The 13,511-nt window shown below is 34.8% G+C and overlaps 1 protein-coding gene across 5 annotated transcripts in view; it reads left to right on the top strand.

Moving 5' to 3' along the window:
* LOC149800117 (ras GTPase-activating protein 3-like) overlaps nt 1-13,511 on the top strand; it is a 132,274-nt gene that overhangs the window by 81,659 nt on the left and 37,104 nt on the right. For all 5 annotated transcript variants that reach the window (XR_016421325.1, XR_016421324.1, XM_089959713.1 and 2 more), the window contains exons 18-20: nt 4,931-5,120; nt 8,213-8,283; nt 12,119-12,208. Coding sequence is in view for 3 of the 5 variants with exons in the window: in XM_089959713.1 (XP_089815839.1) it covers nt 4,931-5,120; nt 8,213-8,283; nt 12,119-12,208 (351 nt within the window). In the remaining 2 variants the exon portion in view is untranslated. The remainder of the gene's footprint in view (nt 1-4,930; nt 5,121-8,212; nt 8,284-12,118; nt 12,209-13,511) is intronic.

Below are 13,511 nucleotides of genomic sequence, written 5' to 3'. Positions count from 1 at the left end.
AAATGCACAATAGTTTAAGATAAGTCTTAAATAAACAAGCAAAAAAGCCAATGCGACTAATTAAAAGTTAATCCTTATTGATGCAACTATTTTGTGAAAATGACTGGCCCTCTGTCATAATTCAGAAACTCACATTCTGCACTACTGTGTGTTATGGAGACACCAGCAATTGATTGACAAATAAGGGTTTCCCAATTTTGTTGAACTAAAAGTACCTAAGTAGGCAGTCTTATGGTATTTTCCCCTCATTGTGTATCCAACCTTATTCCCTTTTTGTCAGCTCATAAAGTATTTAGTATTGTTTACTATAAAACGTGTATTCTGAATTAGTTTTTTGAGGACACATTTACTGTGTGGTATTTATTTTCATTCCTTCTTTTAATTTAACTTTGGTAATTAGCATTGGTATATACCATATAAAAATGACAGATGTTCACTTGTTTAAATTTCTTTCGTGGGAATGGTGCTATAGCATATGGAGTTACAGCATTCATAGTGATCATTCTTGGAATTTAAATTAATTAGACAATTTTATTGTTGTGTTTTATTTTTTGCTCTGGTTTATTTTTATTTTCTTATTGTTGTAGAGGTAAAAAAAAATAATTTATGTGAATAATGTTTAAACTTAAGTAATTATTTCATCACAACAATAAGTCAGGTAATACAACATAACATGTAGGACATTTCTTGTTTAGAAGAAATGAAAATCGAAGACATAATGTAATAATCTGGAGTTCTCTGCAAAAATCGGAAAATATGAAATCGGGAGGTAGGCATGGTATGCCCCCAAAATTGGGAGGTTTTTTTCCTTCCGGCATGAAATTTTACAGGTATGGTGTAAGGTCGCTTACATCAAAGCAAACTACAACTCAGCTTTTATGGTATTAGCATAATTTTCAAAGCATTATTTCTGAAACTTCATTATTGTATTTTGAAGATATCATTAAGGTTTAGCACAATGTTGCCCATGATTTGACTGCAAGGGATGTACTTAATTCAGTGTATAATCAAACCTACAATGTACATGGAGTGGTGCAATTATGTAAATACGTTCAGTAGCCTAATTGCGAGCATTGAATCAAACCGTATTGTTGTTGTGATACTGGGATTACATTTTAATGAGTTAGGTATTTACAATTTCAAAGCAATTTAAAAACGTAATTACTGGTGCACTGATGTAAAAGTCCAATGCAGTAATGTATAAACAAACAATCGAGTCAAAAGGGAGAAGTAATATTACATAAACTCGTGATTGCTAAATTCTTGTCATTGTTCGATCAAATTATATACAAATCTAAATTAGGCAGAAACGATAAGAAAACAGAAAATTAAATAAATTGCTTTTCAAACAAGTTTATACCATTTCATTTTAATCATGCATGCCAACCTTGAGATAAGTATACATCTATTTTTAAAAAAATATAAGTTTGCCTAAATAAATGCATTTATAACTTAACATCATGCATCTTGAGATATCTTGGAGTTGTGGGTCATGCACTTTTTAGTGTTTATATCTGTTCAGTTTTGGGGGTCGGCTTATATGCGAACAGCCTTATATGCGAGTATATACGGTAATTATATAATACGCATTAAATAAAAAGTGAATAAGACCTTGCTGAATGGATTTTAAAACAATAATAGTAACGTCTAATGTGAGTATAGTGATGATCAGCATCATTCTAATATTTGAGGACATCAGATTTTTTAACAGGTTTTGGGGTGGGTGGGTTGTAAACCACTTATGTGATATCCTTTTTTGGTATATTTTGTTTTCTTCACCATTGTTGTAATTGTCCACAGATAGAAAGTTTTTTTTCCAAAATTATAATAGTGATATCAGAACTGACATTTGTATACAGTTTTCTGTTAGGGATGGGCGAGGAGGAAATATTGCTGGGTATTGGGTTAGTGTAACTGGCTGGTCGGTTTTTACCAGATTGAGTTTCTCCACTACCTTTCTGTCCAGTTTCTCCTCACCATCTCTCACCCACATTTTCATCAATCATAAAACGTTGTAAAAATGTTTTAAAAAATGTATTACTACTTGGTGGTGATGGTGGTGAAGGTAGGGAAAAATCCACCCAGCAGTATTTTTATTTTTATCTTATAACCCACCTGGGTTAGATATTACTGGGTAGTTCAAAACACAGCCAGGTCTGGTTGGCCAGTGTCGGTACCCATCCATTTCTATATTCCAGCTTAATGATGATAAAGTGGACTCATAATTGACTTGAACTGTTTCAGAAAACAATTTTCTAAAACACACCATTCAGTAGTTTGTGAAACTCTTGATAAATTATGATTATGTTTATCAAATATTTTAAATCAGTAAATTATAAAAGTGCTGCAGCCGTTTACAAGTCAGTCAAGAGATGGGATAGGATTAAATGTAGTATATTATAAACACAGTGCTGTAGCCCATAACAAGTCAGTCAAGAGATGGGATAGGATTAAATGTAGTATATTATAAACACAGTGCTGTATCCCATAACAAGTCACCCAAGAGATTGGATAGGATTCCCTGTAGTATATTATAAACACACTGCTGTAGCCCATAACAAGTCAGTCAAGAGATGGGATAGGATTAAATGTAGTATATTATAAACACAGTGCTCTAGCCCATAACAAGTCAGTCAAGAGATGGGATAGGATTAAATGTAGTATATTATAAACACAGTGCTCTAGCCCATAACAAGTCACCCAAGAGATGGGATAGGATTCACTGTAGTATATTATAAACACAGTGCTGTAGCCCATAACAAGTCACCCAAGAGATGGGATAGTGTTAAATGTAGTATATTATAAACACAGTGCTGTAGCCCATAACAAGTCACCCAAGAGATGGGATAGGATTCACTGTAGTATATTATAAACACAGTACTGTAGCCCATAACAAGTCACCCAAGAGATGGGATAGTGTTAAATGTAGTATATTATAAACACAGTGCTGTAGCCCATAACAAGTCACCCAAGAGATGGGATAGGATTCACTGTAGTATATTATAAACACAGTGCTGTAGCCCATAACAAGTCACCCAAGAGATGGGATAGTGTTAAATGTAGTATATTATAAACACAGTGCTGTAGCCCATAACAAGTCACCCAAGAGATGGGATAGGATTCACTGTAGTATATTATAAACACAGTGCTGTAGTCCATAACAAGTCACCCAAGAGATGGGATAGGATTAAATGTAGTATATTATAAACACAGTGCTGTAGCCCATAACAAGTCACCCAAGAGATGGGATAGGATTCACTGTAGTATATTATAAACACAGTGCTGTAGCCCATAACAAGTCAGTCAAGAGATGGGATAGGATTCTTTGTAGTATATTATAAACACAGTGATGTAACCCATAACAAGTCACCCAAGAGATGGGATAGGATTAAATGTAGTATATTATAAACACAGTGCTGTAGCCCATAACAAGTCACCCAAGAGATGGGATAGTGTTAAATGTAGTATATTATAAAGACAGTGCTGTAGCCCATAACAAGTCACCCAAGAGATGGGATAGGATTCCCTGTAATATATTATAAAGACAGTGCTGTAGCCCATAACAAGTCACCCAAGAGATGGGATAGGATTCCCTGTAGTATATTATAAACACAGTGCTGTGGCCCATAACAAATCACCCAAGAGATGGGATAGTGTTAAATGTAGTGTATTATAAACAGTGCTGTAGCCCATAACAAGTCAGTCAAGAGATGGGATAGGATTCACTGTAGTATATTATAAACACAGTGCTGTAGCCCATAACAAGTCACCCAAGAGATGGGATAGTGTTAAATGTAGTATATTATAAACACAGTGCTGTAGCCCATAACAAGTCACCCAAGAGATGGGATAGTGTTAAATGTAGTATATTATATAGACAGTGCTGTAGCCCATAACAAGTCAGTCAAGAGATGGGATAGGATTCACTGTAGTATATTATAAACACAGTGCTGTAGCCCATAACAAGTCACCCAAGAGATGGGATAGTGTTAAATGTAGTATATTATAAAGACAGTGCTTTAGCCCATAACAAGTCACCCAAGAGATGGGATAGGATTCCCTGTAGTATATTATAAAGACAGTGCTGTAGCCCATAACAAGTCACCCAAGAGATGGGATAGGATTCCCTGTAGTATATTATAAACAGTGCTGTAGCCCATAACAAATCATCCAAGAGATGGGATAGTGTTAAATGTAGTATATTATAAACACAGTGCTCTAGCCCATAACAAGTCAGTCAAGAGATGGGATAGGATTCACTGTAGTATATTATAAACACAGTGCTGTAGCCCATAACAAATCACCCAAGAGATGGGATAGTGTTAAATGTAGTATATTATAAACACAGTGCTGTAGCCCATAACAAGTCAGTCAAGAGATGGGATAGGATTCACTGTAGTATATTATAAACACAGTGCTGTAGCCCATAACAAGTCACCCAAGAGATGGGATAGTGTTAAATGTAGTATATTATAAACACAGTACTGTAGCCCATAACAAGTCAGTCAAGAGATGGGATAGGATTCTTTGTAGTATATTATAAACACAGTGATGTAACCCATAACAAGTCACCCAAGAGATGGGATAGGAATTTACTGTAGTGTATTATAAACACAGTGCTCTGGCCCATAACAAGTTAGTCAAGAGATGGGATAGGATTCACTGTAGTATATTATAAACACAGTGCTGTAGCCCATAACAAGTTAGTCAAGAGATGGGATAGTATTAACTGTTGTGAGTTAGTAGTTGTAAAATATGTAAAGAAACCAGAAGTGGGAAAAAACCCAGAAACTGTTCAGTTGTAAGTTAGCTTGTGAGGGGGAGTTAACTTTTAAGTTATAGGAAGTTGAAGTTGTTGGCAGTATTCACATATTCGCATTTACAACTCTTAACATTCAGGAATGCTTATATAACAAATTGCTTTTATCAGGATGCTGATTAAAAGAGCACAGGGCCGAAAGAAGTTTGGATTTAAGAATTTCAAGCATCGGTACTTTGTCCTAACAAACCAGGCCCTTACATATTCTCGGAGTAAGGATGATGATCCTCTCTATGTGATACCTATCGAGAATATTCTGGCTGTGGAAAAACTAGAGGAACAGTCTTTTAAGATGAAATATGTGAGTTGGTTTTGTTTTGAATAGCTTACTTAAATAAAAATTGTTTCGTAATGTAAGTTTAATGCAGCTATCCTGTCATCATTTAAAAATAATCAGCATTCAGAACTCAAGCTGGGGTTTTATTCAAAGTTGAATCATGTTAAGCTGTATTGTAAAGATGTTCTATCTTACGGATTCATGATGTTTGTCTGTCTGTCCATCTGGCATCTGCACTAAAGTTTGGATTTGTTTTAGGTCATTTTCTCAGACACTTTCTCATTGCTAATAGAATGGTACAAGTTAGTGTTTACATGTGTCATCTGGAATACAAAACATTTTTCCATGAACTAGTCACAAGTTAGTGTTTACATGTGTCATCTGGAATACAAAACATTTTTCCATGAACTAGTCACAAGTTAGTGTTTACATGTGTCATCTGGAATACAAAACATTTTTCCATGAACTACTCAGTTGTCAGTTTCTGTGTTAGGGTTTGTATTTAAGTCATTTTCTCATACACTTTTACTTGTAAAGTCATATAAGCTGGTATTTATACATGTCTAATGGAGTACTACATCTTTCAGTTAAAACTATATCATTTATTCCTATTTCACAGTCTATTTATTTGTTAACCCATGCATTTAGGTAATTTTTTCAGGAAGTATTATCTATGGAGTCTCAACTTTGTAATTGCATTACAAGAAGTGCTACAGCCATAAATGAAAATGTAGTCACTGTGACCTATATTTGATGGTTCATTGATCCAGTAACATGGGATGAATATGCATGATGTGAACTATTACACCCTTTGGTAAAAACTAAGTCACTGTGACCTATATTTCCAACCACAATGTCCCTTTGTGTTAGCTTTTTGGCTCATGCATTCAGTACCATGTAACTTAGTATGATGTTGCTTCATGAGAAGTACTCTTCAAAATGTAGTTTCTGTTACCAATATTTCTTGCACCAGTGATCAGCAATAACCTTTGCATTTAACTATTTATCTTAGTCACTGTTACTGCATCATACTGTACCATTTTGTGGCATACCATTCATTTGTGGTTTTCTTGCATGAAAGTGGTACCAGTTTATTACCATGGACCAAAATGGCTACTGGCTGCAAATTTGGCTGAAAATAAGAGCCTTGTCTTTGCAGTTGGTAAAATGTATGGCTCTTCTGATGACTGAAAGAATCCAAGCAGATTTTTAAAGATATATTTGAATGTTGATGACAGTTTTCAAAGAATAATTAATTTAAAATAGTTCTAGTTTTTACAGCATTTTTCAGCTACCTTGGTGGCGTCAAATGTTTTGAGATATTTTTTTAACCTTTGTGACAGAAAGGGCTGGCTGGTACATAATTCATTATTGCATTTCCGGTTTGTAACAGTTTGGATTCGTTTCTAGTTTTGTCAAAGTATTTTTATTATTTTGCATAACAGCATAAAAGACAGGTTGCTGTTTTGCAATCTTTATTTGTCAAGTTTAATATTTCAGAAAGTAAATATTCCCTTGGCAGTGATGTGAGGGACATTGACTTCTGCCCTATTGTTCATTTGTTTGTACACGTGTTTGTTCATTTGTTTGTACACGTACACATGTTTGTTCATTTGTTATACACTTAGTATCTCAAACACTGTTTCATCTATGCTCATGACAGCAGAGAAGTGGATTACTGAATAACACCAAAACTAGATCACATTGACCTAATAGTCATGCTTAAGTATTATTTTAGTCCTGCTGGTTAAACTTTTAGGATCATGGATCCTATTTCACCTACACATGAAAATTGGTATGTGACTAGGAAGGTCATTCAATCATGCCAAAACTTGGTTATGTAACACAGATTTCATAAACAAGTAATTTTTGTATATTCACCTGCCATGTATAACCTATCATGCACAGAAAAATGGCATTAAACTCAAAACAACATCATTACCATTCATTACACTCACAATATCTCCAACTTTTATTTCAATTACTCATTGATACCAAAATTAGATAAACATGACCCAGTTTTCATGAGTGACATTTGTATTTTCATCTATCATTTCATTACACCCTCAATACCTTATAACCTATTTTGCTTCCACTCATGAAAACTGCAATGTGGAAGCATATTATTTCTGGCATCTAAATACTAGATCAGTGTATTTTTAGCTGTTTTTTTCTTACAACCTCATTTTCTTGGACCCTATTTCACCTGGACTCATGACAATTGGTTTGTGGATGCATATCAAGAAGAGCAGCTTCATTTACCAAAATCAGGTTACTGAGACCTAATTTCTCTGTTCGAGTGACGTTTTCCCCCCCTCCATACCAGTCTGTAAGCTACTTCAGTTGTGCAGCTGTTAGCAAGAAGATTCATGTTAACAAGTAAAGACAGTGTTTGTCATTTGTTTAAACTCTGCATACTGTACAGTGTTATTCAGATGGCATACTGTACAATGCTAATTCAGATGGCATACTGTACACTGTTATTCAGATGCATACTAATGTAATGTTATTCAGATGGCATACTGTACAGTGCTAATTCAGATGGCATACTGTACAATGTTATTCAGATGCATACTATGTAATGTTATTCAGATGGCATACTGTACAATGCTAATTCAGATGGCATACTGTACAATGCTAATTCAGATGACATACTGTACAATGTTATTCAGATGCATACTATGTAATGTTATTCAGATGGCATACTGTACAGTGTCCAAAGATTTTGCTTCTGTTTGTTGAAAATGATCCCTTGAAATTAGTTTTATTTACATGACTGTGACACAAATTTTAGATTTGACCTTTGGAAAAGATTATAATGTCTAATGAAACTGATAAGATAAGTACTGGAACTCTTGTAAGTGGCAAATTACCTGATAATGCATGGGGAGATAAAAAAAAAATGACATATTAATGCATGGGGACAACTAAAAAATTTCAGAGTGCATAATCTGGTAATTAATTGGCAATTACATTCTGTACTTTGATTAATAATATCATATGTTAGTACATGTATTAACTTCTGAGTCTTGAATTATCATTTATTTATAATCATTATATGCCATACTGTCATAATTGTATTTCTGGGTGAAAAATGTTATTCTTTCCCCCTCTAGATGTTCCAGGTAATACAACCACAAAGAACCCTCTACGTACAAGCTAACAATTGTGTGGAAGAGAAAGAGTGGTGAGTATATGTCTGTCCATCTGTACTTCATACATCTGTTCATGTGTATGTGTGCACATCAGTACTTATACATTAGTTTATGCATTTGTGTGCATATCTGTTCTTTGTACATTAGTTTATGTGTATGTACGTACATCTGTACTTCATAATCAGTTGATGCATATATGTGCACATCTGTACTTTGTACATCAGTTTATATGTTTGCACTTCTGTCCTTCATACATCAGTTTGTGTGTATGCATGCACATTTATACTTTGTACATCAGTTTATGTGTACATGTGCACATCTGTACTTCATACATCAATTCATGTGTATGTGTGCACATCTGTATTTTGTACATCAGTAAATGTGTATGTGTGCACATCTGTACTTCATACATCAGTTCATGTGTATACATGCACATCTGTACTTTGTACATCAGTTTATGTGTACGTGTGCACATCTGTACTTCATACATCAGTAAATGTATATGTGTGCACATCTGTTTTTCATACATCAGTTTATGTGTGTGTGCACATCTGTTTTTCATACATTAGTTCCTGTGTATGTGTACACATATGTTCTTTGTACATCAGTAAATTTTTAGTCTGCACATCTGAATTTCATTCATCATTTCATCTGTATTATTGCACATCTGTACTTTGTATATTGTTTCATCTGTATTATTGCATATTTGTACTTCATATATCATTTCGTCTGTAGTATTGCATATTTGTACTTTGTGTATCATTTTATCTGTATTATTGCATATTTGTACTTTGTGTATCATTTTATCTGTATTATTGCATATTTGTACTTTGTGTATCATTTTATCTGTATTATTGCATATTTGTACTTTGTGTATCATTTTATCTGTATTATTGCATATCTGTACTTTGTGTATCATTTTATCTGTATTATTGCATATCTGTACTTTGTGTATCATTTTATCTGTATTATTGCATATCTGTACTTTGTGTATCATTTTATCTGTATTATTGCATATTTGTACTTTGTGTATCATTTTATCTGTATTATTGCATATCTGTACTTTGTGTATCATTTTATCTGTATTATTGCATATCTGTACTTTGTGTATCATTTTATCTGTATTATTGCATATTTGTACTTTGTGTATCATTTTATCTGTATTATTGCATATTTGTACTTTGTGTATCATTTTATCTGTATTATTGCATATCTGTACTTTATACATCAGTTCATTTGTATGTTCATCCCAAATCTGTTTTAAGGACTGATCATTAATGGGACGGGGGGTGGAGGAGCATAGAGTCTTTTCTTCTCTTTTCCCCCAAGAAATATTATTTCAGCTAGTATATGTTTACATATATATCGCATGAATAATTGAATATCAACACGTGTATTCACCTATTGATCTCACTCTACTCATTGACCGATCACATTGTACTCACTGACCAATCTCATTGTACTCACTGACCAATCTCATTGTATCCACACTGACTGATCTCATTATACTCACTGACCAATCTCATTGTACTCACTGACCAATCTCATTGTACTCATTGACCAATCTCATTGTACTCACTGACCAATCTCATTGTACTTACTGACCCATCTCATTGTACTCACTGACCAATCTCATTGTATCCACACTGACTGATCTCATTGTACTCCTTGACCAATCTCATTGTACTCACTGATCCATCTCATTGTACTTACTGTCCCATCTCATTGTACTCACTGACCGATCTCATTGTATCCACACTGACTGATCTCATTGTACTCATTGACCAATCTCATCGTATTCACTGACCGATCTCATTGCATCCACACTGACTGATCTCATTGCACTTATTGACCAATCACATTGTACTCACTGACTGATCTCATTCCATCCACACTGACTGATCTCATTGTACTCATTGACCAATCTCATTGTACTCGCTGACCAATCTCATTTTCTTGCATCCACACTGACTGATCTCAATGTACTCATTGACCAATCTCATTGTACTCACTGACCAATCTCATTGCATCTATATTGACTGATCTCATTGTACTCATTGACCAATCTCATTGTACTCACTGACCAATCTCATTGCATCCATACTGACTGATCCATAACATTTCTGTTAAAAATATGCATACAGAAGTGTAATATTTAGTCATTTTGTCACAGATCAATAGGTGTCCTAATTCTTTGCACACTAAAATATTATTTAAGAAATGATGAAGTACATTTACAGTTCAATGACGTGTAGTCTCAAGGTTTTTAAATGGTATAGGTATAAATTTCATACAGCAGGACATTACTTGGCTACAAACCAGAATACTTTTTATTTTTTTTAAAAACACTAATTGATTTTTGACTGCTTGCTGGTACTGTTACATTAGCATGGATGGTCAACTCATGAACAACTAAATCTTGAGTTAATTCTGCTGAACACCAGACTTAATCCTGCTGATGTATTCAAGCTTCTCTTTAACAGTAAAAGTGTTATGATGCTGTGTATCATTATCTATTATAAATACACACTAATTGACACTTTGAGACCTATTTGTTTGAACAACTAGAGCAAGAATAATTGTTAATGAACAATTTTGTTATTTTTTGTAGGGAGGGGATGACATTATTTAATGCTGAATTGATTGCATGATGATTGTCTGACAAAAATGAAGTGCTATATGCATTTTGTGCTTTTGAAATTTGTTATAAACTATTGTCCCATAATTTGAACATCCTTTAGCTGTGAGACATGCTTGAATGATTAGCAGTTGCTTATAAATTAATTAATTTATAAATTCAGGTGAGAATCTTTTATCAACCACTACATTGTTTGGTGCTTGGTTGTGTATGACATTTAAATGAGCTACCATATGTCAGCTGGGTTTTTTTAGAAATGAATACACAGAATGCATGGGGACACACAAAGAAGAGGGGCCCCGAGTGGCTGAGTGGTCTAAAGCACTCAATGTTACAGATCACTGCCATCTCACCTCTGTCTGCGTGGGTTCAAGTCGTGCTTTGGCCTATGTGGGTATGTAAAAAAGCTTCCACTAGCTTCTCGTGGGTCGGTGGTTCTTTCTGGGGGTTTCCCGGGTTCTTCCTCCACCATTAATACTGGCCGCCATGTATAGTCTATCTTGCGCTGAAAAATGGCGTTAAACCCCACAACAAACAAAAGCAAAACACAAAGAAGACTTAACGGCTTTATTGTTCATGTCTGATTAATAATAAGATTAACACATTTTAGCTTTTTAATGAGTTGACCTCTTTCAAAAATAAGTTCAGTTTTGCCTGTTACCCCTGCTGGGGTATAGGCCGCCCACAAAAGATCACCACTTGCCTTGAGGGTTCAACCTCAGTGCCTGTCTGGTAATGTTGGTTGGCGGCTTACGTAGGGTGTGTCCTATCCAGCCCCACCTTCTCTTCTTGATCTCGTCCTCTACTGGAAGCTGGGAGGTTCTCTGCCACAGGTTGGTGTTGGTGGTCTGGCTTCAAAAAGAAACTAAGATCAAAATACAATGATTGACTGTTGACACAACTGAAATGTACATTCACAAACAGAAACATTTACATATTTATTCATATAAAGAAAGATGCAGCGGTAAGACACTTTTCTTAAAGAATATAGCACACCTTACCAAATTATGAAATCACACTCGTGTTTATTTTTATTTTGGCACCAAACTTTGCTTACACTAAGAAATTGGATAAATTATCTAACATTTCTGGAGCCACACCACGAATCATGTTATATCAGACTTAATCTATAATGAAGTATGTTATAGTGGGGATTCATTGTATAGGTCATTACAATTTTGGCAGTTAAGTGCTTGTTAGATAAAAACATAATTATCATTATTCTTCAGGTTGGATATTTTGACAAAAGTGACCAATAAGAACAAAAACAGGTTAAAAGAGTATCACCCGGCTGCCTACCTGAATGGACACTGGCTCTGGTGAGTTGAAATGCATATTTTCTTAGCACAGTAGACAATAGATTTATGTATTCAGTTAAGGCATTCACTCGTGTAAAAGACATTGATTTAGATCTTAGCCTATGTCATTTCAGGCATTAACATGTGTAACACACATTACATTAGACTCTGGTCCTTGTCAGTTAAGGCTTTCACTCATGTAACACATCTATTTAGACCCAGGCCTATGTCAGTTAAGGCATTAACATGTGTAACACACATTAGATTAGACTCTGGTCCTTGTTAGTTAAGACTTTCACTCATGTAACACATCTATTTATTTAGACCCAGGCCTATGTCAGTTAAGGCATTCACTCGAGCAGCAGGGAGGGTGAATAGACCATTTTTAGGAGAGTCCATTTGTAAAATTAACCCTTCCTATGAAAAGGACATGCAAGTATCAATAACGCTAAATCAAGGAAAGTGTGAACAGACCTCTTTTTAGAGCAGTCTGTTTTTGAAAATAAAAGTTCCTACAAAAATGAAGAGACAAGTGTCAGTAATGCCAAACCGAGACTTCTAACTGGGTTAGCATCATTAGTACTTGCATGACAAATTTGTATGCGTTCTTATTTACCAACTTGTTTGTCGTCACCCTCTCTTTGTTTAAAAAAAAGCGCAGTCAGATGGCAGGGCAGCTCTCTTAACCAATTTTTTTTTGAGACCTATGTGACATCGCAACTGAGGATAATGTAAATTTATCGTGATAAATCCACAAGGAATTGCGCTTTTGAGAAGAAGTTTTTAAACTGGATCATATCCATGTCCCCTGAACACCAAGTCTGGTGGATGTTTCTGTGGGTATCAATGCCATCAAAGAAAAACAGAAGATTGCAGTTATCTCTGATCACTTTAGGTATTTGCACATATTGCTGAGTAACATAAAATATTGATGTTTTTGTATCTGCCTTGGGAAAATATCCGAGCTGGATTTGATTGTTTTTCTAGCATCACATCATCGTTTACTACAAGATTTTTAATACTACCATCAAGACCATCTACCAGTGGTGCATTGTTGATGTCGGTGATAAAATCAATATCATTACTGTCCTCATTCAACAACTTTGCATTTTCATTAAAATCTTTAAGTAAGTCGTAGCATCTCTGATCATCTACAGATGGTGCCACTAAATATAATTTATCCCATTTGAGCCATCTCATTATCAGGTTAAGTAACAATTGCGTCTTACCAGACCCAGATGAACCTATGATAATTGCTCTGATAGAACTTGGTAGTGCTGGATGATGCTTGACTGGCTCTTGCTTTCATGTCGCTGAGAAATCA

Source organism: Sinohyriopsis cumingii, chromosome 5 (genome assembly GCF_028554795.1).
Source record: "Sinohyriopsis cumingii isolate HCF-2022 chromosome 5, ASM2855479v2, whole genome shotgun sequence".
NCBI lineage: Eukaryota > Metazoa > Mollusca > Bivalvia > Unionida > Unionidae > Sinohyriopsis > Sinohyriopsis cumingii.
The sequence above is the reverse complement of the archived record's forward strand: the minus strand, read 5'-3'. Positions and strand labels throughout refer to the sequence as shown.